This window comes from Enhydra lutris, unplaced genomic scaffold (genome assembly GCF_002288905.1).
Source record: "Enhydra lutris kenyoni isolate GAN:26980312 unplaced genomic scaffold, ASM228890v2 scaffoldscaffold12, whole genome shotgun sequence".
NCBI classification, from domain to species: Eukaryota; Metazoa; Chordata; class Mammalia; order Carnivora; family Mustelidae; genus Enhydra; species Enhydra lutris.
The window spans coordinates 24,303,369-24,329,054 of NW_019154096.1; the positions used below are offsets into that span (position 1 = coordinate 24,303,369).

General features: G+C 54.0%; 1 protein-coding gene across 1 annotated transcript in view; it reads left to right on the top strand.

The window, feature by feature from the left end:
* The window catches only part of LOC111144910 (collagen type XIII alpha 1 chain), a 140,608-nt gene that overhangs the window by 109,214 nt on the left and 5,708 nt on the right, over window positions 1-25,686 (top strand). The window contains exons 24-38 of the mRNA XM_022499510.1: window positions 32-76; window positions 473-541; window positions 1,544-1,567; window positions 3,559-3,621; window positions 4,647-4,691; window positions 5,043-5,195; window positions 7,163-7,207; window positions 9,625-9,666; window positions 10,589-10,615; window positions 11,550-11,630; window positions 14,906-14,941; window positions 17,631-17,684; window positions 18,837-18,890; window positions 19,900-19,935; window positions 25,591-25,677. Coding sequence (XP_022355218.1) covers window positions 32-76; window positions 473-541; window positions 1,544-1,567; window positions 3,559-3,621; window positions 4,647-4,691; window positions 5,043-5,195; window positions 7,163-7,207; window positions 9,625-9,666; window positions 10,589-10,615; window positions 11,550-11,630; window positions 14,906-14,941; window positions 17,631-17,684; window positions 18,837-18,890; window positions 19,900-19,935; window positions 25,591-25,677 — 861 coding nt within the window. The remainder of the gene's footprint in view (window positions 1-31; window positions 77-472; window positions 542-1,543; window positions 1,568-3,558; window positions 3,622-4,646; window positions 4,692-5,042; window positions 5,196-7,162; window positions 7,208-9,624; window positions 9,667-10,588; window positions 10,616-11,549; window positions 11,631-14,905; window positions 14,942-17,630; window positions 17,685-18,836; window positions 18,891-19,899; window positions 19,936-25,590; window positions 25,678-25,686) is intronic.

Here is a 25,686-nt window from a genome sequence, read left to right on the forward strand (position 1 = left end):
TCCCCATTTCACTCAAATTGTCATGCAACAGGGGGAGCCTGGAGCACCTGGAAACCAGGGACCAGCCGGCCCCAAGGTATGTGCATCTCTCCCCGCCAGAGTCAGAGCCTGCACCTCGCTTCCCTGGGGTCATGGCCTGAGCGGCTGGGCTCTGGGTCTTGAGGGGGAGGGTGGGAGAGAGACTTCTTTCTGCAGTCGTGGCCGCCGTGATGGGACTCAAGTCTTCTCTAGGTCTGTCTAGTCCAGAGTTGTTGGACAGAGACTTCTGTGTTGGTTCTAGACCCTCTGGGCATCCTCGGTCAGTGTGGGGAACCCCGACAGGCTCCCCGGCCTGCTGCTCTGGGTCCTCCTGTGGGCAGCCAGACACAGCCCGCCTCAGCTACAACCCTGTCTGGTGAAGAGCAGGCAGCTGTGCCCCGCAGCCTGTCCCTCCTGGCCCCGGCCAGCGGTTGAGACTGCATTTGTCTCGCAGGGCACCAAGGGGGAACCAGGGAAAGGAGAGATGGTGGACTACAATGGAAATATCAACGAGGCTCTCCAGGTACGTGGGAGCTGGAGGAGAGACTAGAGATCGAGAGGCGCTCAGGAGCGCCAGGCGCTGTGCCATGGCCCAGTGAGGGGGCGCTTTGATGCCCCAACTAGTGTCCTTGACATTAGACTATTGACAGAGCTTCCAGAAGAGTGGCCCCCTTGCTCTCTCTCCCTTGGCCTCTGCCTCCAGCCTCCAGGCAAACGCACCCCCTCATTTGGCCAAGAGGTGGCCTGGCTCTGGGTCTGGCCCTGCTGGCTGGATATCCGGGCTCCGGGAACTGAGCATCATAGTGGGTGGACCAGGGTTCTGGGGCCCCACGTCTTCAATACCTGCGGGTCATTTTGTGGGGAGTTGTGGGGGAGGGTGCCCTCTATGTTGTAGGTTGCTTCACAACATCCCTGGTCTCGAGCCACTAGACACCTGGTCTTTCGCCACCCCCTGGCTGACAACAAAAATATGCCTCCAAACATCACCAATGTCCCCTGGGGGCCAAACCCCACCCCCTGGTTGGAGAACCAGTCCTTTAAAGGAAACACTGCCCCTCTGGGGATCTGTTTACTTGGGGTACGATCCTGTCTGCGTGCCAACTCTCATCCCCCTGGTTTCTTGAGTGGCTCTGTACCTTCCTATTCTGCATTCGATGTTTACAAGGAAGTATGTTGGAGTCTTGAAGTCTGGTTCTGGGGGGAGATGTGGAGAACAGGGGAGGGTCCCAGTCAGCGATCAGGGAGAAGCAGATATGTTGCACCCTCCCTCTTTGGCAAAGAGAAGGCGAGTGTGCAGTCCGTTTCAAGGCCTGAGTCTGGAATAAGACAGCCTCAGAGGTTCTGCAAACCTTGGGGAGATGTGGGGGCAGCATGGGGTCAGGAGGCATGGAGCCCACCAAGAGGGCCTATCCCTACTGTGCTTCTAAGGGAGGTCCAGCTCCCATGTTTCTGTGCCTGGACCAAGGGGACCCTCTAGACGGCCCTTGACTTGTTCTTGAACTGATCGCATGGCATTGGTTTTTAGGAGATCCGAACGCTGGCCTTGATGGTAAGTCTTCCTCCTTCCCTTGGGCACTGGGCTGAGGGCTGGGGCACTGGGGCAGGAGGGCTGGGGGCCGGGGGAGGGCGAGGACTTGAGGTCTGGCCTCCAGAAAGCAGGTTCGGGGCTTCTAGGTCAGGGCTGACCCTGAAGTGGCAGGGCAGAGGGTGATCCGAACCTGAGCGGGGGCTCTCCAGAGCCTCCTCCACCCAGGTCCCAGCTGTCCTCAGGAGCAGCTCTTCACCCATTCCACAGCACACTCTTATCTCGGTGTAGACACTGGGGCATTGTGCAGCCGTGTGAAGGAGATAGAAGTACAGAAGAGGATGTGTGAATGTTTCTCCTCGAACCCAACATTCAGCTCATAAAATCCATAACCCAAAAAAATCAGGAGAAACTCAACCTCCACTTTTTCACCTTTCCTAGAAATCAGTTTCATTTTCTGCACTTGGAAAACCAGTGAATTCCAAGCCCTGATTTTGTGTGTGTGCCTACTACCACCGACAGACCTGTGGATTTTTGTAGTGAATATTTCTAGTTAAAACAATTGCCATGAGGTTTAATGTTCAGGTGCAGAGAAGAAAGGAGATCCCAAAGTTCTCAAACTATCGGAATTTCATTTAACTTAGTATTTTTATTTTTTTAAGGAAGTTATTTATTTATTTGCGAGAGAGAGAGAGAGTGCACACATGAATGGAGGGAGGAACAGAGGGAGAAGCAGACTCCCCACTGAGCAGGGAGCCTGATGTGGGGCTCGATCCCAAGACCCTGGTATCATGACCTGAACTGAAGGCAGATGCTTAACTCTATTTTTAACTCCATTTTCTATTCTTTAACTATTTTTAATCCAGACTCAAACACCAATCATATCATGCCCCAACCCCAGAGGTTGGTATAAACATCACATGATCCTAGAATCAGTGAGCTTCATTTGAAGACATTAAAATATATTATTTGAAATAGCTATCCAAAGCAAAACTTTCATAGAATCTTTTTTTCTTTTAAAGTCAACCTCAATGGGCACCTGGGTGGTTCAGTTGGTTGAGCGACTGCCTTCAGCTCAGGTCATGAACCTGGAGTCCCCGGATGGAGTCCCACATCGGGAACCCTGCTCAGCAGGCGATCTGCTTCTCTCGCTGACCATCCTCCTCCCGTGCTTGCTCTCTCTCATTCTCTCTCTTTCTCAAATAAATAAATGAAATCTTTAAAAGTAAATAAATAGAGTCAACCTCGAGGCGTAATTTACATGCAATAAAATAGACCCACTTTCGCGGTGAAGTTTGATGAGCTTCGACAAATGTATATATCCCTGTAGCCCCTCCTGATGGGTTGGGGTTACCCATGGGAGTTATCCGTGTAACCCCAGGCACTCCAGAAAGTTCTTTCATGTGCCTCGGGAGTCAATCCCGCACCTACCCGCAGGCCCCGGACACCACTGAGCTTCTTTCTGTTCTGGTGGATTAGATCTGTCTCTTCTGGAGTGTCATCTGAGTGGAGTCGCGCAGTGTAGCCGTCTGCGCCTGGTTCTCCAGCTCAGCATGGGAGGTCTGGGTCGCATCCGTGGCGTGGCCGGCACCCATGCTTGCTTCGTTGTTCGCTGCGGAGCAGTGTTCCAGGGCATGGGTTCACACACCTGCACCTGTTGATGGATATCTGCACTGTTTCCCGGAGGCATTTTGAAGTCCCTGTCAGGGGAGGTGAATCGTATCTTCTCGGAGCCCCGGGGTGCTCAGAGGGAGGAGAAGGGAGAGGCTGGTAGGCGTGGCTCCGGGATCCCCGCCCCTCAACCCAGCCACGCTAAGCCAGACACACTCAGTGCTTATCCACTTAAACTGTCGAGTCCCCGTGCTCTTCCCTTTGCTGAAAGATGTTCCGGCCACTGAGGAGACGTTTGAAAATGATCGATCCCCATAAACCAGCCTCCACATACCCCCCTCTGGCAACAGGCCAATCCTTCCTGGTTGGAAAGTTCTTCCACAGGTCTTTGTTTTATTTCCTAGGGACCCCCCGGTCTTCCCGGACAAATTGGCCCACCCGGAGCCCCAGGGGTCCCAGGCCAGAAGGTAACACTCGTCTTGACAACGCAGAGACCCCACAGAGGCACTGCGTGTGTCCTTGAGTGCGGGAGACAGTGGGTGATCCTCCCATCTTCCCTCAGAGCTACCACTGCTCCCAGGCAGCCCAGGCCCTGCTTTGTCCCCATCGCAGCCACCCCCTCTCCTGCCACCTCACTCTGTCATTCTTCCCCTGCTGTCTGACTTGGGCTCCCATCATTCTCAGGCTCCTCTGAGAGCTGGGTGGAGCTTGGGTCTAGACAAGCCACTGCTCCAGGCAGAACCATGGGGGGGACCCCAACCCACTCATCAGGGAACATGGCACTTGAGCACCTCCCCGATCTCCCCCCTCCTTCGCGCCCCACCTTTGCTCCCCTCTGCCCCACCCCTGTGATTTTCTCAGAAGGCCCTGCATGTTTGCACCTCTGTCCCCTGCTCACGAGGGCCCCTGCCCTGAACTACCCTCCCCTCTTCCCTACCTTTCCAAGTCTTCATATTTCAAGTCCAGCTCAAAGCCACCTCCTCCTTGAAGCCTCCCCTGCTCTACCAAGCAGAATTCACTGCCCTTTCTTGTCTGCTCCTCTCTTAGCATCATTTTGCCTTGGTGATGTGGGTCATTCTTTACTGGCCTCAAAAACAGAGGCCAGGCCTCCTTTATCTCCCTCCCTGACCTAAAGAAGAGGATTGGGTTGATGCGAAGATTCAGGGAGTTTTACCTGTGGGGCAGGCAGGATAGGAGGGCTGGGCTGCGGGTGAGGGGAGTGGGGCACTGGGAGGCAACACCCCTCCCAGGGAGTACCCAGGGTCCTCAGAGACAGCGTGTGAGGCCATGGCTAGAATGTGGACTGCGGAGCCAGGATCTAGCTGCCCGCCGCCCAAACCGCAGGCCTCTTGCGCACGGCTCTGCCCTGGGGGCCTCACCTTGAAGCAGAGGCAGTGTAAGTTCATAGCTCCGGGCTGACCCTGGCACAGAAGCAGTGCCGTAAATGACAGCTCCTCTGCTCTGACACTGACCTTCGTTGTTCTGGCCCCAGGGGGAGATCGGACTGCCAGGCCCTCCAGGACACGATGGAGAAAAGGTAAGAGCAGATACTCCCGGATGAGCCTTCGAAGATGGACCTTGACCCGGGCTAATGGGGGATGGTGGAGCTTGGGGGCCAAAGGCTCTGGAACAGGCCTATATGTGAGCCTGTGGGGAAGGGAGTGGGGGAGCATGGGGCCAACCCTGCAGGAGCCTGAACCCCACACTGCTGGCCCCAGAGGAGCCGGGCAGACCCAACTGGGACAGGCTGGAGCTGGTGCTGAGTCTCCTCCGATTCCAAGGGAGGTGGACAGAGCCATGTCCTTTGGACTTCCCATTCTTTTATGCTCCCTCTCTCTCTCTCTCCTCCATCAGCGTATATAATAAGCATTGCTCATACTTTCTAAAGGGACCTCGAGGCAAGCCAGGAGACATGGGCCCTCCTGGTCCCCAAGGCCCCCCAGGAAAGTCTGGGCCTGCAGGAATGAAGGGAGAAGACGGACACGCAGGAAGCCCGGGAGAGAAGGGGGAGAAAGGGGAGATGGGACAGGCGGGCCCACCGGTGAGTGCCAGGGCGGGCCGGCCAGAATTCCACCCTGGGACGCCTGCCTGCCCGCATGGTGTGCCACCCCAGCACGGCTTCTGCACGGTGCCTGCTGCAGCCTGGGCTGGAAACCTGGGGCTGGGATTTGGGGGCCGGGGACTCCCCTGGGTTTCCCTCAAACCCCTGGCTTTATGAAGGCCAGCAGCCCCCCTCAAGAGAATGGGGCCTGTTCAGTCCTGTGTCCTTGGGAAAGTCCCTGAGCCTTGCAGGACCTCTATTTTCTCATCTCTAAAATGGGGCTAATCTCCCTCCCTGGATACTTCACTGGGTCGTTGGGAAGGAGATGAGGTCACAGGGGTAATCCCGCCTCTTTGGCAAGTATGCAGAAGCCCGACACCCGGGGGAGGTTGCCTGTACAAAGAAAGCACCTTACCCAGTCCTATGAGGCTCCTGACTTGACCAGGGCATCTTCCGGGGGCTTCAGTGGCTTTTCATCTGTGAAATGGGCACCTTCTCGACCCCCTGCCCTTGGAGGAAGGGAGCCACGCCTGCCTGCCGCAGTTGGTCACAGACGCTCAGCCGACACCCTCGCTCTCGACTAACAGAGATCTTTGTCGATCTGTAGGGTCTAGACGGCCCAACTGGGGAGAAAGGAGAACCAGGTGGTCAAGGGAGGCCCGGAGCAACAGGAGTCCCCGGCCCTATCGGGCTCCCGGGATTTACAGTAAGGCGAGAGGGTGGGGTATTGAGGTTGTCCGCGGGCCGCTGTGGATGTAGGCACGCAAGTGAGGGGGCCCCTCATGGGGTCACCGGCCTGGCGGATGCCTGGCCCTGTATCGAGGCTGCACTAACCCCCCGCCTGCCTGGCCTTTTGCGGGGGAGGGGGAGGGTCAGAGGGGTGGATCGGGTCCTCTTGAAGAACAGCTACCCCAGGCAGAGCACCAGAGTGTGAATACTGGTTCCCGCTTCTCAGCTCACAGCATGGTGGCCTCAGCCTTCAGGCATCCACCTGGCTCAAAGGTGCTAGAGTCTTGGGCTCAGAATTCTCCTATTTGAAGTATAGAGAACCTCAGAGGTCAATGAGTCCCACCTGGGACCCAGGGCAGATGTCCCTCTGGCAGATGTCCTGCTCCCCGGGGCTGCCCCGCTCAGCTGGGACAGGGAGGCAGTTCCCAGCCTCCCGACGTGGCCCTCCACCACGGAGCAGCTCCGGGCTAGAAGGAGCGTGTGCAGAAGCTTCCTCCTCAACCTCGCAGCCCTAGCCCTCGCCCTGTTCCTAGAGCCACAGAGTCGTTTCTGTGACCACGTAACGAATCTCGTATTTGGCAGCTGAAAGCATTGCGCTCTTCTGATCTCAGGGTCTGTGGGCCCGGAGTCCAGCTCGCCTCCGCCGGGCCCTCTGCCCCGGGGGGCTCACGAGGCTTCAGTCAAGCTGCTGGTCTACATTCTCACCCGGCTGCTCTTCCCAGCTCACCGCAGTTTGCGTAAGCAGGCAGTGCACATTGGAGCAGCTTTCTTGTTGAAGGCCAAGGCCAGCGGGGGTCTCTGAGTGCCTCCTGCCAAGACAGGGCCATGTGCTCATGCATGTGTAACATAATCTGAATGTATGCGTGTTATAATCTGTAACATAAGCGTGTAACGTAATCACAGGAGTGACATCCTGTCACTTTGGCCAGGTGCCATATTCTATTGGTTAGAAACAGGTCACGGGGTCCCCCCAGGATCTGTGCACCCTGGGGTCCACACACGGTATCAGCCTCTCCTCCCACGTGCTGGGACCTCAGATCCCCGAAGATGGTGATCTTAGGCCTCTTGTCCCATCTTCTTTATTGCAAGCTGACTGTCCCCTCAGCCTCCCAGGTGGCCCTTGACGACACCTTGGTCTCATCTAGTCCCGGTCTGGTTTGTCACAGATGTGAGGGTGTCCCTGTGCACACCCCCCGCCCCAGTGCCAGCACCCACAGCTTGGTGTTTTGTGCCCACAGGGAGAGAAAGGAGAGCCCGGGGAGAAGGGGGAGCCAGGAGTGGAGGTAGGTTGCGCTGCTCGGCCTTCTGTGTCATGGGGTGTTTGACAGGGATCTCATCAGCCCCCAGTCCCTCTAGGACACACGGCATTTCCATGCTCTAGAAGGAAGCACACAGCTGCCTGACACACGGAGTGAGCAAGAAGCCGGACATTCACTGAGCACCATAACCCAGCCTCGGTGTCCCAGGTCATGGTTTCCCCACCAGTGTTCACAGAGCACCCGCCATGTTTCCTTTCCATGCTAGAGTCTGGAGTTAGGAAAAGGAACAGAACCACCTCTGCGAATGGTCCCCAGTAGCATGTTCTAGAATGGTTAGCCGCTCAAGGAGTTGATGAACATCCTAGAAGACGGGTCTTTTGAGCAGGATCTTGAAGACTGTAGGATTTTGCCTAGAAGCTCAAGAAGTAAGCTTTCCTGAGAAGCACATTCTACTCTGAGAGGTGAGGTGGTGAAGGCAAGAGGAGAAACAGTGGGGGCAGAGGTGCTGGGGACGGAGGCCAGGGTCTCATAAGATGAGAGAGAATCGGGCATATTTGTAGGCTCAGGGAAAGAGCCAAGAAAACAACAGAGCTCAGCCACATGTGAGGGAGACCATGTTTGATGGGAGGACCTGTGCCACCCAGACAGAGCCAGTGGAGGGACCACTGAGCCTTCTCAGCCCCCGGAGAGGTCCCCCGGCCCCTGTCACCGTCAGTGTCACCAGGGCCCGTTCCCCATTCAGGGAAGTAAACTTGATGAGGTATGTTCCTGGGTTAGAGACGGGTGGCCTCCTGATGAAATGCTCCGAGATTCAGGAAAAGCACCACACACAGAAATGTTCCTTCCAGAAGTATTTAAAGTAACAATTGGAAACAGCCTACATTTCTAACAAGAAGGAAATGATTCAATAACTTATGGTAATAATACTAATGGTATAATAGTCCCCATGTTTGGGAGCGCTCCTTGTGCCAAGCCCGGCTCCAGGCCCTCGCCGGGGAGTAACTCATTTCACGCTGCTCAGTAGAGACACGGAAAGGAGGCTTGTGGGGAACATACAAAAAAAAAAAAAAGAAAGAAAGAAAACCAGGTTTCAGGTTAAATGAAAAACAGCAGAGAATCAAATTATATATATAAAATCATTGTTAAACATGAACATATATTCAGATACATTTTATGCATCAAAAAAGAGTGGAAGGAAATAAAGCAAAATATTAGGAGTAGCCAGATACTTACTCTTTCTGTTCGTTCAATTCCCTCTAATTTACAAAATATTTTAGTGGGTCTGTTACTACTTTATTTTTTTTTATTTTTATTTTTTTGTTTTCAGATCATCGTACAGTAATATTGGCTTTTGGGTTGAGTGTGTATAGGTCTGTGAATTTTTTTAATATATTCATAGGTCTGTGTAGCTACCGTCACAATCAGGATACATGAATCACTGGTTTATAATAAGGAAAAAAAGCAGTAAACTTTTTAAGAAAAGATTCTAGAGTTTCCAGAGATTGAGCTGAGAAATCCACGGATCCGAGAGACATGAGAGGTACTCGGTCTGCCCAAGTTCGGGGGCTTCTCTTTGGTGGCCTGACAGAGTGTTCACTCTGGCCACACTCCATGGGATTCGAACCCTGGGAAGGCAAGAAGAGCCTCAAAGCTGAGATGGTGTGACCAGCTCAGAAAGGAGCAGGCAGGCCTCCCTCCTGCGTCTTGGGGGGCCAAGCGTTGGCAAATGGATGGCCGTCCTCATGAGAAGGAATCTGTAATGAGCACCATCCTCCGTAGAAAGAAAGACTCCCTGAGTCCCTTCACCTTCCCCATCCAGCATGAATCTGTCCTACTTCACTCTGCCTTTAATTAAAGGGAAGAGAAGAGACTAGCAGTCTCTGTTACAAACCCAAGGGGACTTGAGGGGTATTCTTCCAAAGCTGCTCCGCCCCCTCCCACATAACCAATCTCCGCTCCTGTAAGCCAGAGGTCTCAGATTCAAATACCTACAGGCACCAGGCACACAACAAATGAATGCCAAGTTCCAGATCAAAGACAATAGGGAGTGGTGGGGCCTGGGGTTATCTGAAGATTTCATGCCCCGCCTGGAGGGCAAAGCTTTCATTCAGCTCCAGGCAATGTTGCCATGCTTGAACAAGAGCCTGTGCTGCCAGGCTTTTCTTTTCTCTTTCTTTTTTTTCCAAGAAAATCTGGACGTCTAGACGTTTTGACAGCATTTCCTGGCAATCTGTGGGTTTTTTTTTTTTCCTCCAACAATGTGCAGGTTAACGTATTGCTATGCGTTTCTGCCCTGTTCTCGGCCTTCTTTTGGGAAACCAACAAGCTGGGCACTTTTGACCTCGTCTAGCAGTCCCCAGCTAGACCTTGAACCATGGTAAAAGGGGAGGCCACTCGGAGGGTAACAGAGGGTGGGCTAACCATCTCCCTTTGGATTCTAGGTTCCTGGGCCTCCAGGGCCAGAGGGGCCCCCCGGACCTCCGGTAAGTGTGGTGGGCTTGTCAGCATTTCAGTCTACTGTGACTGGGTCCCTAATATCCCTTCCCCTTGGCAGTCACTGGGATCCATATCAGCCTCAGGTCACTGTCACCTCCTCCTCCTCCCTGGGTGGGATTTTCTCATCCACAAACCTCTCCCTACTCCTTTGCACCGCCCCTCCGCCCACACCATGATAAACCGGCCCCGTCTCAGTTACCCTGAGGAGTGCGGGTATCACCAGCCGTCTTAGAGACAGCTGACTGGAGTGTCGCCCTGGGGTCTGGTCCCACTGCCCCGCAGAAGTCCCTCTGCCGCTAAGCTCGGCCCTTTGCTATTAGACGCCCACTCTCCCCCTTCCTCCTTCTGACTAACCAGCAGCAAAAACATCTGGATTAAGATGGAAAGTGGTATAAAACCAGCCCCACTGGATTAGCCTTTCCAGGTGACAGGGGATAAGATGAGGCCTTTCTGGGGCCCCCCAGCATCCTAAACCAAGAGATGCTGGTCCTTCCTCTGTGGGGTTCCCAGTCCCCACAGCACCGCGTCACCCACTCTCATCGGCACAAGGAGGAGTAATAACAGCGGCAGCGCTTACCGCGACTTCTTACGTGCCGGACGCTATTCCCAGCGCTTTACGTGTATTAATCTGACCAGCGTTTGCTGTCTGTACTCCTTCTGCATCTTCCCTTCAGGAGGCTCGAGGCCCACTGTGGGGGTCACAGAGAGACGCTCTGTCAGTCCCTGGTTGGAGAGGCCTGCCTCAGACTCCACCCCAGGGAGCCCCAAGCACGAGCCCCCTTAGCACTCTCTCCACCATCCCTGGGCGGGGACCCCAGGCCCTTGCTCTTTTGTGGTCCGATGGACAAGGTGTTTTTGACTTACTTAGAAATGCAGTTCTCAGGTGCCTTGTTTTGATTCCAAATACAGGGGCTCCAAGGTGTTCCCGGACCAAAGGTAAGAAGAGGTCACATGAGAGGTGCTGAGTGGGGAGGGGAGGGGAGGTGTCAGAGAGGGCCGAAAAGCAGGAAAGTCCTTCAGAGACTGGTGGCCCATCTGGTCCCTTCCTAAAGTAGAATCATGTGACAATGGCCAGCGGCTACAACCAGGAGAGAATGACGTCCTTTTAACACCTGGCATTGACACTGGACAGGCTTCCTATTTAGAATTTTCCCATCCATTAATCACCCTACGAGTGACGGGTTGGATTCTTAGCATAGAATGAAATGCCCAGACCTTTCTACCCCAGACCTTTCACTCACCCTGAAGTAGAGGTGGAGACAGAGAGGGGTGTAGTGCAGGCCCCTCCTCCCCAGGTCCAAGCCCACTGGTCTGGCCTGGAGGGGGGGGTCTCCCAGTCTCCCCCCTCAAAAGCATATCAACTGGATAAGAGCGGCTGGGAGCTGATGGCAAATTGTCCTGTGCCTCCCACCCCCACCCCAATATTCTTCAGGAGACTGTTGGGCAATTTCTTGTCCCAAAGTTCCAGAGCCTTGGAGCTCCCATGGTAACATTCCGGACACCTGCCAGTCAATTTCTGCAGGGCCCCAGTTTTCCTGCTCTGCAAATGGTCACTTATGCCCAAGCCTGACCTGGAAATGCCCTTTGGGTCTGTCTCCACTCCACCCATCTCCTTTTCCTTTGGGGACCTCTCAGTTACTACAGGGATACCGAGGAGTCTAATGGAGGTAGAGCCAGGCTAGGAACTCAAGAATTCTTGGAGTCTCCTGCCTGCCATCCATGGGCCAGCCACCTCTGCCTGCCCCCTCCCTCCTCCGTCCTCTACCTGCCCCCATGTCCCCAACCCACCCCTACCTCCAGGACCCCAGGATGCAAGAACGACTTGTCTGAGACATGCCTTTCTGTGATCTGCCCCTTCCCTTTCCTTCAGGGGGAAGCAGGACTAGATGGAGCAAAAGGAGAGAAGGGTGTCCAGGGAGAGAAAGGAGATCGAGGGCCGCTGGGATTACCTGTAAGTATCTCAGAGCCAGCAAACCTGGGCGGATCCCAGCCGGGTGGTCCTGAGGAGGCTGGGGCGGCATGCAGAACCGCGGGAGAAGGCTGCTGCAGAACTGGGGGTTCTAAAATTCCATTCCAGAACACTCCATTTGGTTTTGCTTTCCCACGTGGGCAAGACCGTAGACTCTAATTCCCTTCCCGAGGGCTTCCTCTGGGCCAGCTCCAGGCCTGGGCATGAGGGGATGATGCAGAGCTAAAGAAGACAGGGCCCCCCACCCAAGAAGCCCCCAGCTGGAGAGCCCCAAGAGGCCTGAGAACGTCTCAGGCCCTACATGTGACTGATTCAGAGGTAATAAAAAATCTGCCCTTAATGGGAGTCAAGCTTGGAGGACCTGGGAGCAGCGAGTTGGTGAAACGTTCAACATCTCCCTCCTATTTCCCTATCTTCAGCACCGGCCACAGCAGAAGAGCTTGTACAAAAGCAGATTCTCTGCTCCCAGCATGCTAAGGCCACTCAGTCTCTTGTCTCAGGCTGCCCTGAAATCAGACCCCAGGTCGGGGCGAGGGGCTCCCTAGGAGGCAACTACATTTCCAGATGTGGGCGCCTGGCCTGGATGAATCTTTTGCTCCAAGCTCCCGTGGATTCATGGCCCCGTCACTGCCTCCCCTGTGTCCAGGGCCATGCCCTCTAACCCCCACCTCCCGGAGCCCTGGGTTTCCTTCTCCCTCATCCCTCAGTGGGGCTGGCACCGCTTGCTTTCCGAGAGCTGGAACAGACGTCAGGGATCCATCTGCTCATTTTACTGAGGGTCCCAGAGAAGAGAGAGTCACTTGAGGTCACATATGAAGTCAGTGGTCAGGCCACGCCAGAGGCTGCTCCTTCACTGAGGCCACTGCCTCACGAAGGGGCTCATTCCAGCCACTGGGGCTTCCTCTGTCCTGGGCGCAAGGCCAGTTCCCACCCTGGGAAGCCATAAAGACCCGGAGAACAAAGAGCAGCCCAATTACCCCAGCTTGGCAGAGAGTGAAGTTCTGGTTAAAATAGTCACAGCAACCAAACAGCGAGAGCAAAAGGTATGATCACATCCTCATTAGTGCATCAAATGTAGGACATTTAAGGAGCTGATGTGCCTGGCAGACTGTGAGGAACTGATGACTTTAACAGACATTTTCCCATGTCTTAAGCTGTGTCCAGAATATTTAAGTACTCATTACTAGAGAAGAGCCTTCCTGCCCTGACTCCACCACAGATCTCTCATCCGCCTTCACGGCCCCAAGGCCCTAGTGAACATGGGAGAATTTAGTCAAGGCTCAAAATGCAAATGGCACAGAGATCAAACAGGTTATATAAACAGAGAAAGTGCCCGGTGTGTCTTTAAGTTGTCAGCTTTCAGTAAAGGCATGGGTGCAGAGAAATATTTTTGCTAGCTTCAGAAAACAACCGAGCGAGCATCTCCACAAGCGGCAACGAACGGGGACGTCAGGGATGCAAGAGGGAGTAGTGGGGACTGGGGCGCACTGGAAGCCAGGCGTCCCTTCTTAAGGAGAGAAACTGACTATTCAGCTGCCTGTCGTCTCAGGGGAATGAGGGGCTAGTATTTCCAGATGGTCTCATTTTTCCAAGGAAGTTGGACATCTGGCATTTTATGTGAAATCTCCCCATTTTCTAACATTAAATTAAAATTACTTGCAACTCCACAGACCACGCAAAATATGTCAGTGACCCACATATGGCCTGAAAACTGCCAGTCCGTGCCCTCTGCCCCAGATCTCTTGAGAAAACTCGGAATTGGTACCCTCTGCCCCAGATCTCTTGAGAAAACTCGGAATTGGTACTGCATAGGCCAAGTTTGTGACTACTTAGTTAAAGTTCTGATTTTCAGCTTCACCTCCATAGTTTATGCCATATAGTAGCAGCCTGCTTTTCCAGAACATTCTATGGAGTCCCTTCTGTTGGCCCTATGGAAGTGGTTTTCAGTGCTGGCTACATACTGGAGTTGCCTGGAGCTTGTCAAACATGCCATTACTCTGGCCTCCCCGTTGGAGACTTTGGTTGAATTGGGGTGGGAGAGGGCCCAAACATCTCTATTATTTCATGTGTCCCCCAGCCAGGAAATGCTGATCTTGCCCTAGAGTGAAGAACCTGGGCTCCCTAGTACAGGAGTCAGGATCATCCCAGACTTCGTGATCCTAAAACTGAGAAGGAAGTCCCTGGAGGATCCTACTACCTTTTCCCTGTCCTTCCTTGCCTGGGGCATTCCCCCACCTTTAAAACCCTGAGGCCTAGGCTCATTTCGGAGGCTCAGTTAGATGCCCTTTTATAAGAACTCAGTTCTCACTGGTCTAGACTGTCCCCACTACCTTCTCTCTGGTTTGTCACATTGGAATCATTAGACAAATTTCCCTCTGGGTCTCCTAGGTGGGTCTTGGGGACAACATCCCAGCCCAGCATTGGAGCAAGAGTTCCTATTGGCACCTCAGAGATCATTGGGTGCTTCATGGCGAGTGGGTCCCCTGTCAGCCAGTTTACTCCAGAGCATACGTGGCCTTAGACCTTTGTCCCAGTCAGCTGCCCCCAAAGTCTTTTTCTCTAAGCGGGCCCTTGTCTGGGAGAACAGGAATGCACTGCGTTTGTCCTGAGCTTTGCAAACCACACAGTGCCAGCAAAAGGTCAGGCATCGTGAGGACTCACATCCCAGCCCCCTGCCCACCCCCGAGCAGAAGCAGGCCAGTGTCTACCCACATTCCCAAGCCAGGTGCTGTAACTCAGTACTGATTTCCTCAGCGTTCTGCAGCCTTGGCCCGGTCTCCACAGCGATGCAAAAAAAGGCTAGGAAGATAGCCCACCCTCCACATAGGCTTGTCCCCCTGCAGGGAGACTGGTCCTGGGAAGGAGGCGATCCCTCTGTCTCCAGACATCTTTCCATGAATTCTCTTTCTGCGTCCCTTTTCCCGAAGCGCTGCAACCCCCTGGCAGAGGGATTTCTGAGAGGGGCTACGGGGAGAGAGGGGGTCAGAGGGCACAGAGGATGAGATGGGCTGTCTGCACTGCTCCCCACCAGCCTGCACGGTGGCCGGCCACACTGCCGCTCGGTGTCCGTTTTTGTCGGTTTCCGTGTGAATATCATCACCTGTCCTCCCAAGCTTATTTCTCCCGTTTTGTTTGATGACCAGCATTTGTGTCTGTCCGGAGTCACTGCTTCACTCACCTCTTCCCTCCCCGGTCCCTTTTTCTCCCTCCCATCCCTTCCCTCCCCTTCTTTCGGTCAAACTGTCCCCTTCGTCCAGGGAGCTGCAGGTTTGGACGGCAGGCCTGGGCCACCGGTGAGTGTCACTTCTCCGCTACCCCTCAGCCCACCCCGCCCCCCGCCTGTGGCCCCTCTCGTCTGTCCCTGTCCTGCTGTGGCCTCGTTTTCCCAGTGAGTCCTGCCTTATCCCACCACCAACACCAGAAAGGTACTGTCTTTGCCCAGGTCAAAAATGCTTCTTCAGGCCTCTTGACCAAAGATGGGTGGCCTTCCTCCGAATTCCCCAGGCCATCGTCTGGACCCAGGGTCCTCAAGTCTGGGTCTCTGGACCACTGGATGTGGGATGGAGGTCTGCTCCCGCTGCACGGTCTCTGTTTCCAACAGAAGGCTGAGTACGGCCTGGGAGCCCAGCCCCAGGGGCTGGGACCACGACTCATGCCCACCAAACGTATCTGTATGTGCCCGTTGTGCTGTGTTGTCTCCATGCTGTGAGCTCTGTCCATCTCCTGTCTGCCCACGAGGGCTTCCTAGTTCTGTGCAGCCCCCTCCGGTGTGTATTGAGGTGATATTTCTAGGATCCTATGGGACAGTCCTAGCTTGGTGCTCTGCGGGCATGGGACCCTGCTTCCTGTGCTGCCCCAGCCACCCCACAATTCAACAAAGGCTTTATGCAGAGCAAAAGAGGAACACATTGGCCCCCTCTTTCTCCATTCTTTCTGATTCCAGAAAACAGGCATCACCTACTCAGGACTAGAAAGCACCTGGCCTTTCTTCTTGGGACAAACAACTGAAGCATCAGGAAAAATCTCTCCTCTCCTCTCCACCTTCCAGAGCGCCCCATGATGGCTTTAGGGATGTGGTGTTCCCACTGAAGCCTGGCACTTTCCGAGGGTCTAGGGAACCGCTGACCATCAAGGGCCCGGAGGCTGGACTTCCCTGCCCGGGGGGCCATAACCAGACTTATGTGTGTGCCCAGCCCCTTCCAGCCAGAGAGTCCCAGCTTGGCCATTGTGGGACAATTTTGAGGCCTGGAAGACAAGGTTCTAATGAGCTGGCTGGGATGATACTCGAGTGACGTTGAATTTGCAGGGTTTCATTTATGGAGGGGAGGACAGGCCTGGAGGTGGACCTCACGACTGATGCTGGGGAGGACCAGGAGTAGCCCCACTCAGAGCCTCATCGTGTGGCCCGTGCCCTCACAAAGCTGAGGAGTAGACAGGCCTCACCCAGGACCACATCCTTTCTAGAGCCCCTCCCCACTATGCCTTTGCGGAGGCCACACTGGAGATTCTCCCATTCAGAGACTAGACCTCTTTTCCGGGCATCATTAGGGCTGTGCTCCCCTGCCCCCGAGCCCCTCCCTTTGCACCCTCCTCACACCTAGCGTGCCTTCCCCAGGGGACCAGTCAGGGCTACGGGGCCGACCTGTGGCTGGAATCAAAGAAGCCAAAACAGTCCTCCATTCGTGCTGGACAGAGGGGAGCAGTGCAAATTTGTAGATTCTGTCCCTTTTGGACCCCAGGTTTTATTTTTCTCCTTAAATCAACATCACAACCTTAAAGGAAAAGTTTTATGGGAAGAATAACCCTGCTGTGCCAATCCTAACATTTATTGGGGCCAAATGCATGACGTGCGTTCATCCGTTTCAACCGGGCAGCGGCCTTGAAAGCAAACACTCGTGTCATCATCCCCCTTTTACAGAAGGGGAAACGGACCCTCGGAGAGCCAAGAAGCTTCTCTAATATCTCCACATTCATAGGCTTTCAAGGCTGGACTTGAAGCTGCCCAGTGACTCTACGGTGCTGTTCTCAGCCATGACCCTGATCAGGCTGCTTTCATTTCTGACATGTCCATTGTCTTCCCTCGTAGCTGGAGAGGGGTCATGGAACACTTCTTACAGCTCTTTTCTTCCCCTCTTGTAACATAAATCAGCGTTTCCCCACTTGCTCACTGCCCACCAAGCTGTCCCATATCCTCAGGGCCTCGTCTGAGCAGGAAGCCTAAACACAGAGGCAGAGCCATATAGACCTGAAGTCTAGACCTCCATCTAGTCGGGTGGAAATCAGGAACCTGGGGAAGGTGTTTAATTGCCGAGCCAGCCCGGCCCTGCCTCCAAGCCCAAGGTTCCAGCTGCCCCGACTCCCCTGGAACCCTGAGTCCGGAGCGGGTGGGACCCACCTCCCTGCCAGGCCCACACTCATCCCTCTCAGGTCCGGACTGCCCCATAGGGCCCGGGAGCAGGGACAGAGGCTGAAGGCCAGGGCGGCCGGCGGTGGGGCAGGTAGGGTGAGCAGTGGCAGAATGACCCCCCACCCCGCACCTGCCTCTGTGTGTGCGCACGTCTGCATTGGTCTCCATGGCATGAGCCCTCCCCACCCCCGCATGTGAAGCTGCAACAGCAACAGGTGCCAGCCCCACCCCCCCCAAGGCCTCCCACCCCTGCCAATCCCCCCAAGCGCTTCAGGGAGCAAACCAAAGCAGCACTTCTCCTACCATTTTCAGCCTTGGCAAGCTTGGTGGTGAAGCAAAAGGGTTTCCCTCCTCAAATCTGGCTCTGAGCAGGGGGAGGCCTCTCTGCCCAAGGCCCCCACCCCAAACAGGGAGACGCCCCAGTCCAATGACTGCCCTGAACGAGCCTGGCCTCGCCAACCCTGAAAATGGGCCTTTGGACCTTGCTCATCATCTCCAGCGCCGGGCGGGGCCCCCGGGGCTCCCCACTCTCCCGGCATCGAGCCTCTCACTTCTGCTTTCTTTCTTTTCCCCAGGGTACTCCAGGACCAATCGGAGTCCCAGGCCCAGCGGGACCAAAGGGCGAGAGGGTGAGTGCTCAGTGGCCAGAGAGCCTGTGCCCTGGGAGGGGTCCAGTGCCCCGGCCCCACTGCTAGTCCTCGGCCCCCATCTTTCCCCCCAGACCAGCACACCCCTCATCTGTGGCCTCGCCTGGTGATCCTCACAGAAGCCCGTGGGGGAGCCAGCCGGCCTGGGTTGCTCACTTTATCTCTATGAGTGTACAGACGGACAGCTGCCTGTGCCTGGTCCCTGGCCACCCAGCGTCGGTCACGGGCTCTGTCTGGCCAGGTCCCAGGTGCTGCTGGGAGCAGACACACCTAAGCCTTGTGATGATTTAGGAGACAGCTTGGAATGGAGCGCCAGGTAGTATGAGAAAGTCCTGGGCAACATCAAGAAATCAGGAGGCCGGGGCATTAGACCTGCTCCCACAGTCACGGTCTCCCGTGGCGTGGGTGCCTGTGCAGTGCTGCTGGGGCTCTGGGCTCGGGGGAGGAGGAGGCCTGCCAATCCAGTCCAAGTCTGCTTTTCCCGCCCAGCCCCAGGTTTCCGCACATCTGGGGTAGGAGATCACCAGAGGGCTGTGGGGGGCGCTAGATGCGTGCGGGGCATCCGTGGCCCTTCTGTCCCCAGGGAAGCTCCATCCCCCTCGCTCACCCGCTCACGGACCACACCGCTGAGGGTGCAGAGGGTGGAGAGCTCCTGAGGAGGGGCACAGGCTTCCCTCCCCGAGATCACAACCGCTTTGGGGACGGAGATGGCTGCTCTCAGGATGACAGTTTGGCCTCTCAGGAGGACGGAGATGGCTGCTCTCAGCATGACAGCAGAAAGCAAAGCTCTCTTTCGCTCTTCCCCCACCTTCCCTGTCCATGCTCATTTCCTGCTCCTTGTTTTCCCCCTTGGCTTCTGCTTGAGGCCAGGCTAGGACATTCAGGGCACCGTCCAGCCTTACCAGAAGGCCTTGGGGGATGGGCTCTGCTGGAGGGAGGGTGAGGGGGGGCCTCAAAACCCCCCACTGTGGGGGAGTCCACACCAGTCACACCCTCCGCTGAGCCCTTGCTCCATAGAGGGCTCTTTGAAGGGACCAGAGAGGTTTCCCAGGTTTCCTACAAAAACAGAGGCCAGTGGGTGGAAGGTTGTTCCCACATCAGGGAGGCCTCATGGGTTTCTTTCTCCGGTTTCAGGGCAGCAAAGGCGACCTGGGGATGACAGGACCAACAGGAGCGGCTGGGCTTCCTGTAAGTGTCACGCGACTGGGGCTTTCTGTCCCTCATCCCTACCCCCCCCCCCAAACAGAAGCCCTGTCAGCAAACATCCAGAGCCAAGGACGAATGTGATTTCTGTGACAGAGGAAGCTGTCCCAAAACCATGTGGTTGCGGAACTTCCCTGCTGGGCACGGCTCGGGGCAAACCTGGGGACACAGGGTGGGGGTACCAGGTCCTCAGCCATGTGGCCCATCTGACGGGATGTAGTGAACACATGTGAGCCCCTCCCACCACAAGTATCTGTGTTTGATGCAATAGGGGGTCCCATAGATGAACGTGCCATGGCACCCCAATGCTGTTGAGGAGAGGCAGAAGCAAAGCTGAATCATTATAATGCAAGAAGGAGATGTCTCGTGACAGGGGAAGCCTTCCCGAGAGACCGGCTTCCCAGTTTGCAGCAGATTTCCTGCTGTGTCATTATGAAAGCAGACAGCCTGAGAGAGCCAGGACCTCTGTTTCCCATCCGCCTAAAGGTTGTACATCTGTTCACCAGCTCCACGCCTGGCTGCCCTAGCAGCTTTCTCTGGCCAGCCCTGGGCGATCTTTGCCTTGTGCTGCTCCCCTAGCTGAAGTCATGGAGAACAGCCTGTACCTTGAAAGGGGGTATGAGCAGCTTTGGGGTCACTTTTCTAGCAAGAGCCTTTCAGAAGAGTTACAGAAACACTTCTGCCAGGAGAGTGCTCTGTGCTCACAGAGTTCTCGGCACATGCCACCCTTTGGAAGGAGCGGGCTAGAAGAGAAGGGCCACCAGCCAGGGCCTCCACTGCAGAGCAAAAAACCTGGAACTTTATTCTTGGCTTCACCCAGAACTCAATATATGTCTCAAGGTCCAGTCCCTTTGTCCCCCTTTTGTAAAATGGGGATAATTAAGCCTGTCTCTGATGAATTAGGTATCAGAACTTTCTGAGCCTGGAAGGAAGGCCAGGATGGCCATCCTGTCTTTTCTCATGAACGTGTCTTCATTTCTGTGATTTATTGCAGGGTTTACATGGACCACCCGGGGACAAAGGAAACCGGGTGAGTCTGAGCCCTTGCACTTTGGCTCTGGTTACTAATGTCTTCATGATGTGGTGGAATGATCAATTGGGGATTCCTGACCCAACATTGGCAAATATGGTTCTTCCTGGTAAATGATCCTAGATTAAAAGGCTCTGTAGTGAGTGGCTTACTCTGTAGTGCGGGGCAGCCTGAGGCCTTATCGTGAAACGGAAGCCTGTTTCTTTTCCACGTGGCAAGAGGAGACTGAATCCCATGGTGGCCGTAAGATTAACATTGCCCTCCAGCAATGGGAGCCGTGTGCCCACTCTCTACGGCACCCTGCTAATAAACCCCTCAATGGTATTTTTAGACCCATCATTGCCTCGTTGTAGCCTTCTGAGACTTCATTTTGCCAGGCATCCCAGGCCACTGGTGAGAGACAAATACATTTCGGTTCCAAGCAAAAGCACACAGCTGTTGTAAGCAGCCAACCCTTAAAAAAGGATCACAGCCATTATTTATCTTGGAAAGAGTCCACAGGACCATGAAATCAATTCTGCCTCCCGAGGTCCTTTGCTGTCCCTTTGGTTTCTGCCATCGTCCCCAGCACAGAGCTGTTGAATGTCCACAGCACCCACAGCCACGTGATAAAATGGGACACATGCCACATATCGGACACGGGCCACATATGGGCCCAGCAGGGACCATTTAACTGCCTCTGACCCAGAGATGAGCTGTGGGTCCATTCACAGAATTTCTTATCCGCTGCTTCATCACAGCACTCCCCAGAGTGTGACCCACAGCACCTAGAGGACCCAACGCATCTTTCAGTGGGTCATGTTGTCCAAGGGTCTCTGAGGGAGGAGAGGACAAGCAGAAGAATAGAGGGAGAGACAGGTAAGAACCACAACAAAGTACACCAAGTAGGGGCAGAGAAGATGGCTCCTAGATCCCAGGTCCTCCAGCTGATCTTTGCACACTGATAACCATGTTCATGGATAGGAAGTGCCAGAATCTGTATGCTTATATCTTGCACCAGACCCAGTCTTCTCCATTTAAGGTATTTATTTAACCTTTCTCTGTTATTTATTGAACTGTCTTCTCCGTGATCAAAGGAGCGAGACTGATACAAAGTGAAGGCCAAGCAAAGCTTTATTTCGCGCCAAGCATTGAGAATCAAACTGCCTGGGCAGGGCTGCCTCTTACAGAGAGGACGACGACTCCCAGCCTCACAGACTAACTTTTATAGAGCAAAAGGCCATGTGGTTGAGCCTGGCCACACACAGGTGGCCAATGAGATTGCAACACACAGAGAAAGTTGCACAGTCATGCTAGGTCACACACGGGTGGCCTGTTGAATTACAATTCACCCCATAGTGGCTATTTGAACTAACCTATCACCTTGGTCAGAATTGGCACCCAAAAGGCAGGGCCCACACTCCTTGGTAGCTAGGGAGACAGTATGCGCACTCCACTGATTGGATGTCTCCACCTGGCCCGACTCATCCCTGCATTCCAGCTCTGTTATCTCCACCTGACCTGACCCGCCCTTGTATTTGGGCTCTGTTATCAGGGACTGGTCAACCACATTTTACTGGTTTCCCAGACTTGCTTCTAAGTAAGTTTCTTGGGCGGGGGGGGGCAGGGCGGGTGCGCGCAGGGTCAGTTTAAGTTTTATTGCATAAACAAGAAAATCACTGTTTAACCAAGATGAAATCACTCTGGCTAAGTAGGCCCTTACATTCTCTAGAGTTCAGTTCCTCTCAAGAAGAATTGAAATTCTTCTTCCTGGGAGCTGGTCAAAACTAACTCGATTTTTTCCATATATTCTATAAAAGCAAGCAGAGTAACACCTGCCAAACTGTCCATGGAAGACCAAGTCTAGAAACCACTGGAATTATCAGACCTACTTCCAGGAATGTGCTGGCTGGGAAGGCAGGGTGGGAAGCCCACCTTCCTTCCTGTGCCATCAAAGAATTTAGGAAAAAAAAATTGATCATTCCACATCTTAGCTGAGATACTAATCCCCTTTCTAACTTATTTCTAAAGTGTTCTGGTTCTCTTTATCATATTCAGTTAATACTTTTAAGCTATTTCTTAAGACTTTCTCAGTTGGCTTGTGGCAGTGAGCCATTTGAAGGCCTCAAAACCAGCAATGACCATGGTACCCCTGAATGTGGGGCAGGCAGGTGCCCTTGTCACAGGTGGAGAGGTAGCTGGCAGTGGGAGACGCTGATGCCAGGCTCTGGGGTTGTTGAATGAGCCAGTGAGGCTGCAGGAATCAGCAGGAGAATATTTCTTCTAGACTTCTCCTTCCTAAGGCTTTACGAACCTTCCCCTGCCCCACCTGTCAATTAGAAATATGTCACTTAGTAAAAGTCAAGTCCAGAAAACACTCAACTTGTGGAACCTGCTCTCCAGTAAACTGTAAGGATAACTGACTTATTCCAAAGAGCAGGTTTGAGAATCAGGGAACAGCTTGTGTCCTCCATTCGAGAGATCTGACTCTCAGGACACCAGAATGTCCTACAAGAGTGCCCCCTGCGTCTCAGCTCCCTGAACAGACCTCTTTATGCCACTGTCCCTTGCAGACCTCTTGAGGGGAGATGTGAGGGTTTCATAATAAAGCCTTCAAAATGAAGGAGGTCCTAAGCAGAACCAATGCTTGCCACGGACAGGTCTTTTTCCTGAGGCCTGGGAGATCAGAATAGTGACACTTTGGTCAAGGGAAAAGGCCAGAGGGGCTACGATGACATTCTAGGTAGAAGCCTGCTCGTGAAGGCCAAGCTGCAGGTGTTCCAAGCCCCAAGCCCCCACAGGGTGTGAGAAGGAGGCTGCCTGAGGCCCCTCTCAAAACTCCACTCCATGTGCCACCAGGGCCCATTGGAGAGGCCCAGGTGGCTGCACCATAAGCCCGTTGCTCCATCTTCCAGTGGAAGGGGACACGGTCTTAAAACAATGCCTCTCTGTGACCCACCACACAACGGTCTTAGAGCCTCTTCCCCATTCCTGAGAGGAAGAAGGTCCTGGTCCTTGTAGTAGCACACAAGTTCCAGAGCCCAGAATAGGCCATTTTCTAAGGGAACACACATGACCATGGAAAGACTTTCCTGGTCTTGTCACAAGGGACGCCATTCCCGGCCTCTAACAGCCCCAGGAATTTGGCCCAGGAGCCATGTTTAGGATGAAAGAGTTCATCACAAGATAAAGAGTGCCTCAGGGGCACCTGGGTGGCTCAGTCGGTTAGGCGTTGACTCTTGATCTCCGCTCGGGTCTCTTGTCTCCCGGTTGTGAGTTCAAGTCCGACGTGGAACCCACTTAATCAAAAGGGGAAGGGGGAGAAAAAAAGATAAAGGTGGCATGAATTTGGCATTGGCATTGGAAAATTGGGTGGAGCAGCGGTAGTGCTCGTGCAAGCCAGACAACTGGAAGGTCTGCGTGCGTGCGTGCTGGCAGGGAGGGGGCGGGGGGGGATGTGCGTGCATGTGAGTGTGAGCGGCCTGTGCTGCCTGGTCCCCCTTGCCTCCTTACCTCTCCGTCCTCCCTTATCTCTTTTGGCCTAGGCCGGACTCTTCCTTCCTTCTCTCCTTCAATACTTCTCTGCGCAGACGCACTCGCCCCATCACCAGACCCCACCCCCTCGTCTTTCCCTGCCACTCTCCCAGCCTCCACTCAGTTCCTCCGAAATCAAGTTATGTATCTGTATTTTATAAAGAAACCTCTGCTGTTTACTTTTATTTGCCCTTTCCCCTCCTAGAATCCCCTCTTTGCCCTGGCCTCTTCTGCCTCACTCTCTGGGATGGGATGTACCTAAGGCTAGGACTCTAGTACCTTCGAAGGCTGCCCACTTTAAAGCCATTTCCTGGGCCCTTCGGACCTGGCTCCCTGTAGTGCAAACTACACAGCCTGAAAGTCAGGACCACCACTGCCGACCCCGTGTTGCCTGCGGACAAATCATCAGGGACCTGGAACCCTACTCCCAGCAGCTCCTGGGGAGCTTTGCCCACCCTCCAGACGTAGGCAACTGCATTCACTTTGACACTGGCCTGACCCAAGGAGAAAGAGGGACCCCATTGGTGAGAAAGTTTACACTGGGGCTTCCCATCCAAAGAGCTAGCAGATTTACTGGCCCCTGCTCAAGGATCGTTGACGCTGTCTGTTGTGTTCTTCCCGGTAGGCGTGGTTCAGAGCCAAAACTACCACAGGTAACAGGCTTACACATGTGTCCTCCCGATCACATCAGTTTCCAAGGAAGCATCTGCACTTTAGAAATCTCACTCAGAACAATCCACTGGCAATTACAGGGAACCTCTGGAATCATGAAATTTGAGGTGTTTCCAAGGACTCAGATACGTAAGAAACGTTCTTGTCCTTGCCCCACCCCCCCAGGAACCTGCAGCCTTCCGCTACATGAACACGGTAGCTGGTGGCAGGCTCGGCTCCAGGACAGGCTCGCAAGAACTCACCACCGTCGCCACTGTAACCGTTGTGAAGCAGCTATCATTGCTGAGCACGGACTCTAGGCCACTATTAAATGGCACCGTTAAATGTGCACAAAGACATCACTACAAAGTTTTGAGGCAGCTGTTACGATCCACGTGGTGCAGGTGAAGAAAAATGAGGCTCGGAGAGGTTGAGTGATTCCCAAAGGCACACAGCTGATCACAGGCAGGACCCACTCTGGCTCCAAGGTTTTCTTCTGATGCTGTGCTGCCTGCCTTCGAGGCCTTGTCCTCCTTGAGGAGCACTATGGAAAGCCCCCGCCGTGAGACAGTCAGCCTTCTGTAGCGGCGGAGAACCATCCCCAGAAAGACTCCCCATGGACACACTTGGCCTCTTTATAAGGAGACCCAAATGGGAAAATCCAAACTCAAGTCCATGAGGAAGCATTCCCCATAGCCTTTCTTGAAATGGAGAGTGACCCTAACACATACAAAAGGGGGTTCTATTTAGAAAGATGATGCTTACTGAAGTTTTTTGGAAACAAATGAGTTCCTTGAACCAAATCATCTGTATACAACCTAGCTGCCTCTGATTCAGACCAGAGACCAGAGACCCACATACAGTGGGAGGACCTAGCTGAGAGCCAGGGGCCGCCCAGGAGCCCTGGACACCCATGTACACATGTGTGCTGTACACTCACACACAAGCACACACTTGCACATGTACACACTGTAAACACACACCCAAGCACATACATACACACATATGTGCAGACATTCACACATGCACATGCACACACACACACACACACACACACACACACACCCCAAGGCTCTAAATAAAATCATCTCGCCTCCTAATACAAATGTCAAAGGGATGAAAACCAACAGGGATCAAAGTTGGCAGGTCAAAGTCTTTAAAAAATGGACCCTCCAAGAGAAAATTGGCCCTGAGTAGCTTCCTCTTGCCTTTCCTTCCACCTCCAGCTCTGAGCCCTACTGCTCCCGGCCCCGAGGTCTTGACTTCCTCCCCTGCCCCCCTGCCCACCAGCGTTAGCCACCGGTCCCAGTTTCTAGAAGGGTCGGGGGTGGCTGCTGACCTCAATCCTATTGGAAAGAATATCTTCATTAAGTGATGCTATTTTCCCCCTCTTTAATTTTTTCTTCCTTTTCTGTTTCTAACCTTAACACATGAAGGATCCTAAAGTTTTGATGTTATTTTTTTTCTCTCGGACTAAACCATTATTTACAGGGGGAGAGGGGGAAGAAAGGCTCTAGAGGGCCTAAAGGGGATAAGGGAGACCAAGGAGCGCCTGGATTAGATGCCCCCTGCCCGTTGGTATGTCTT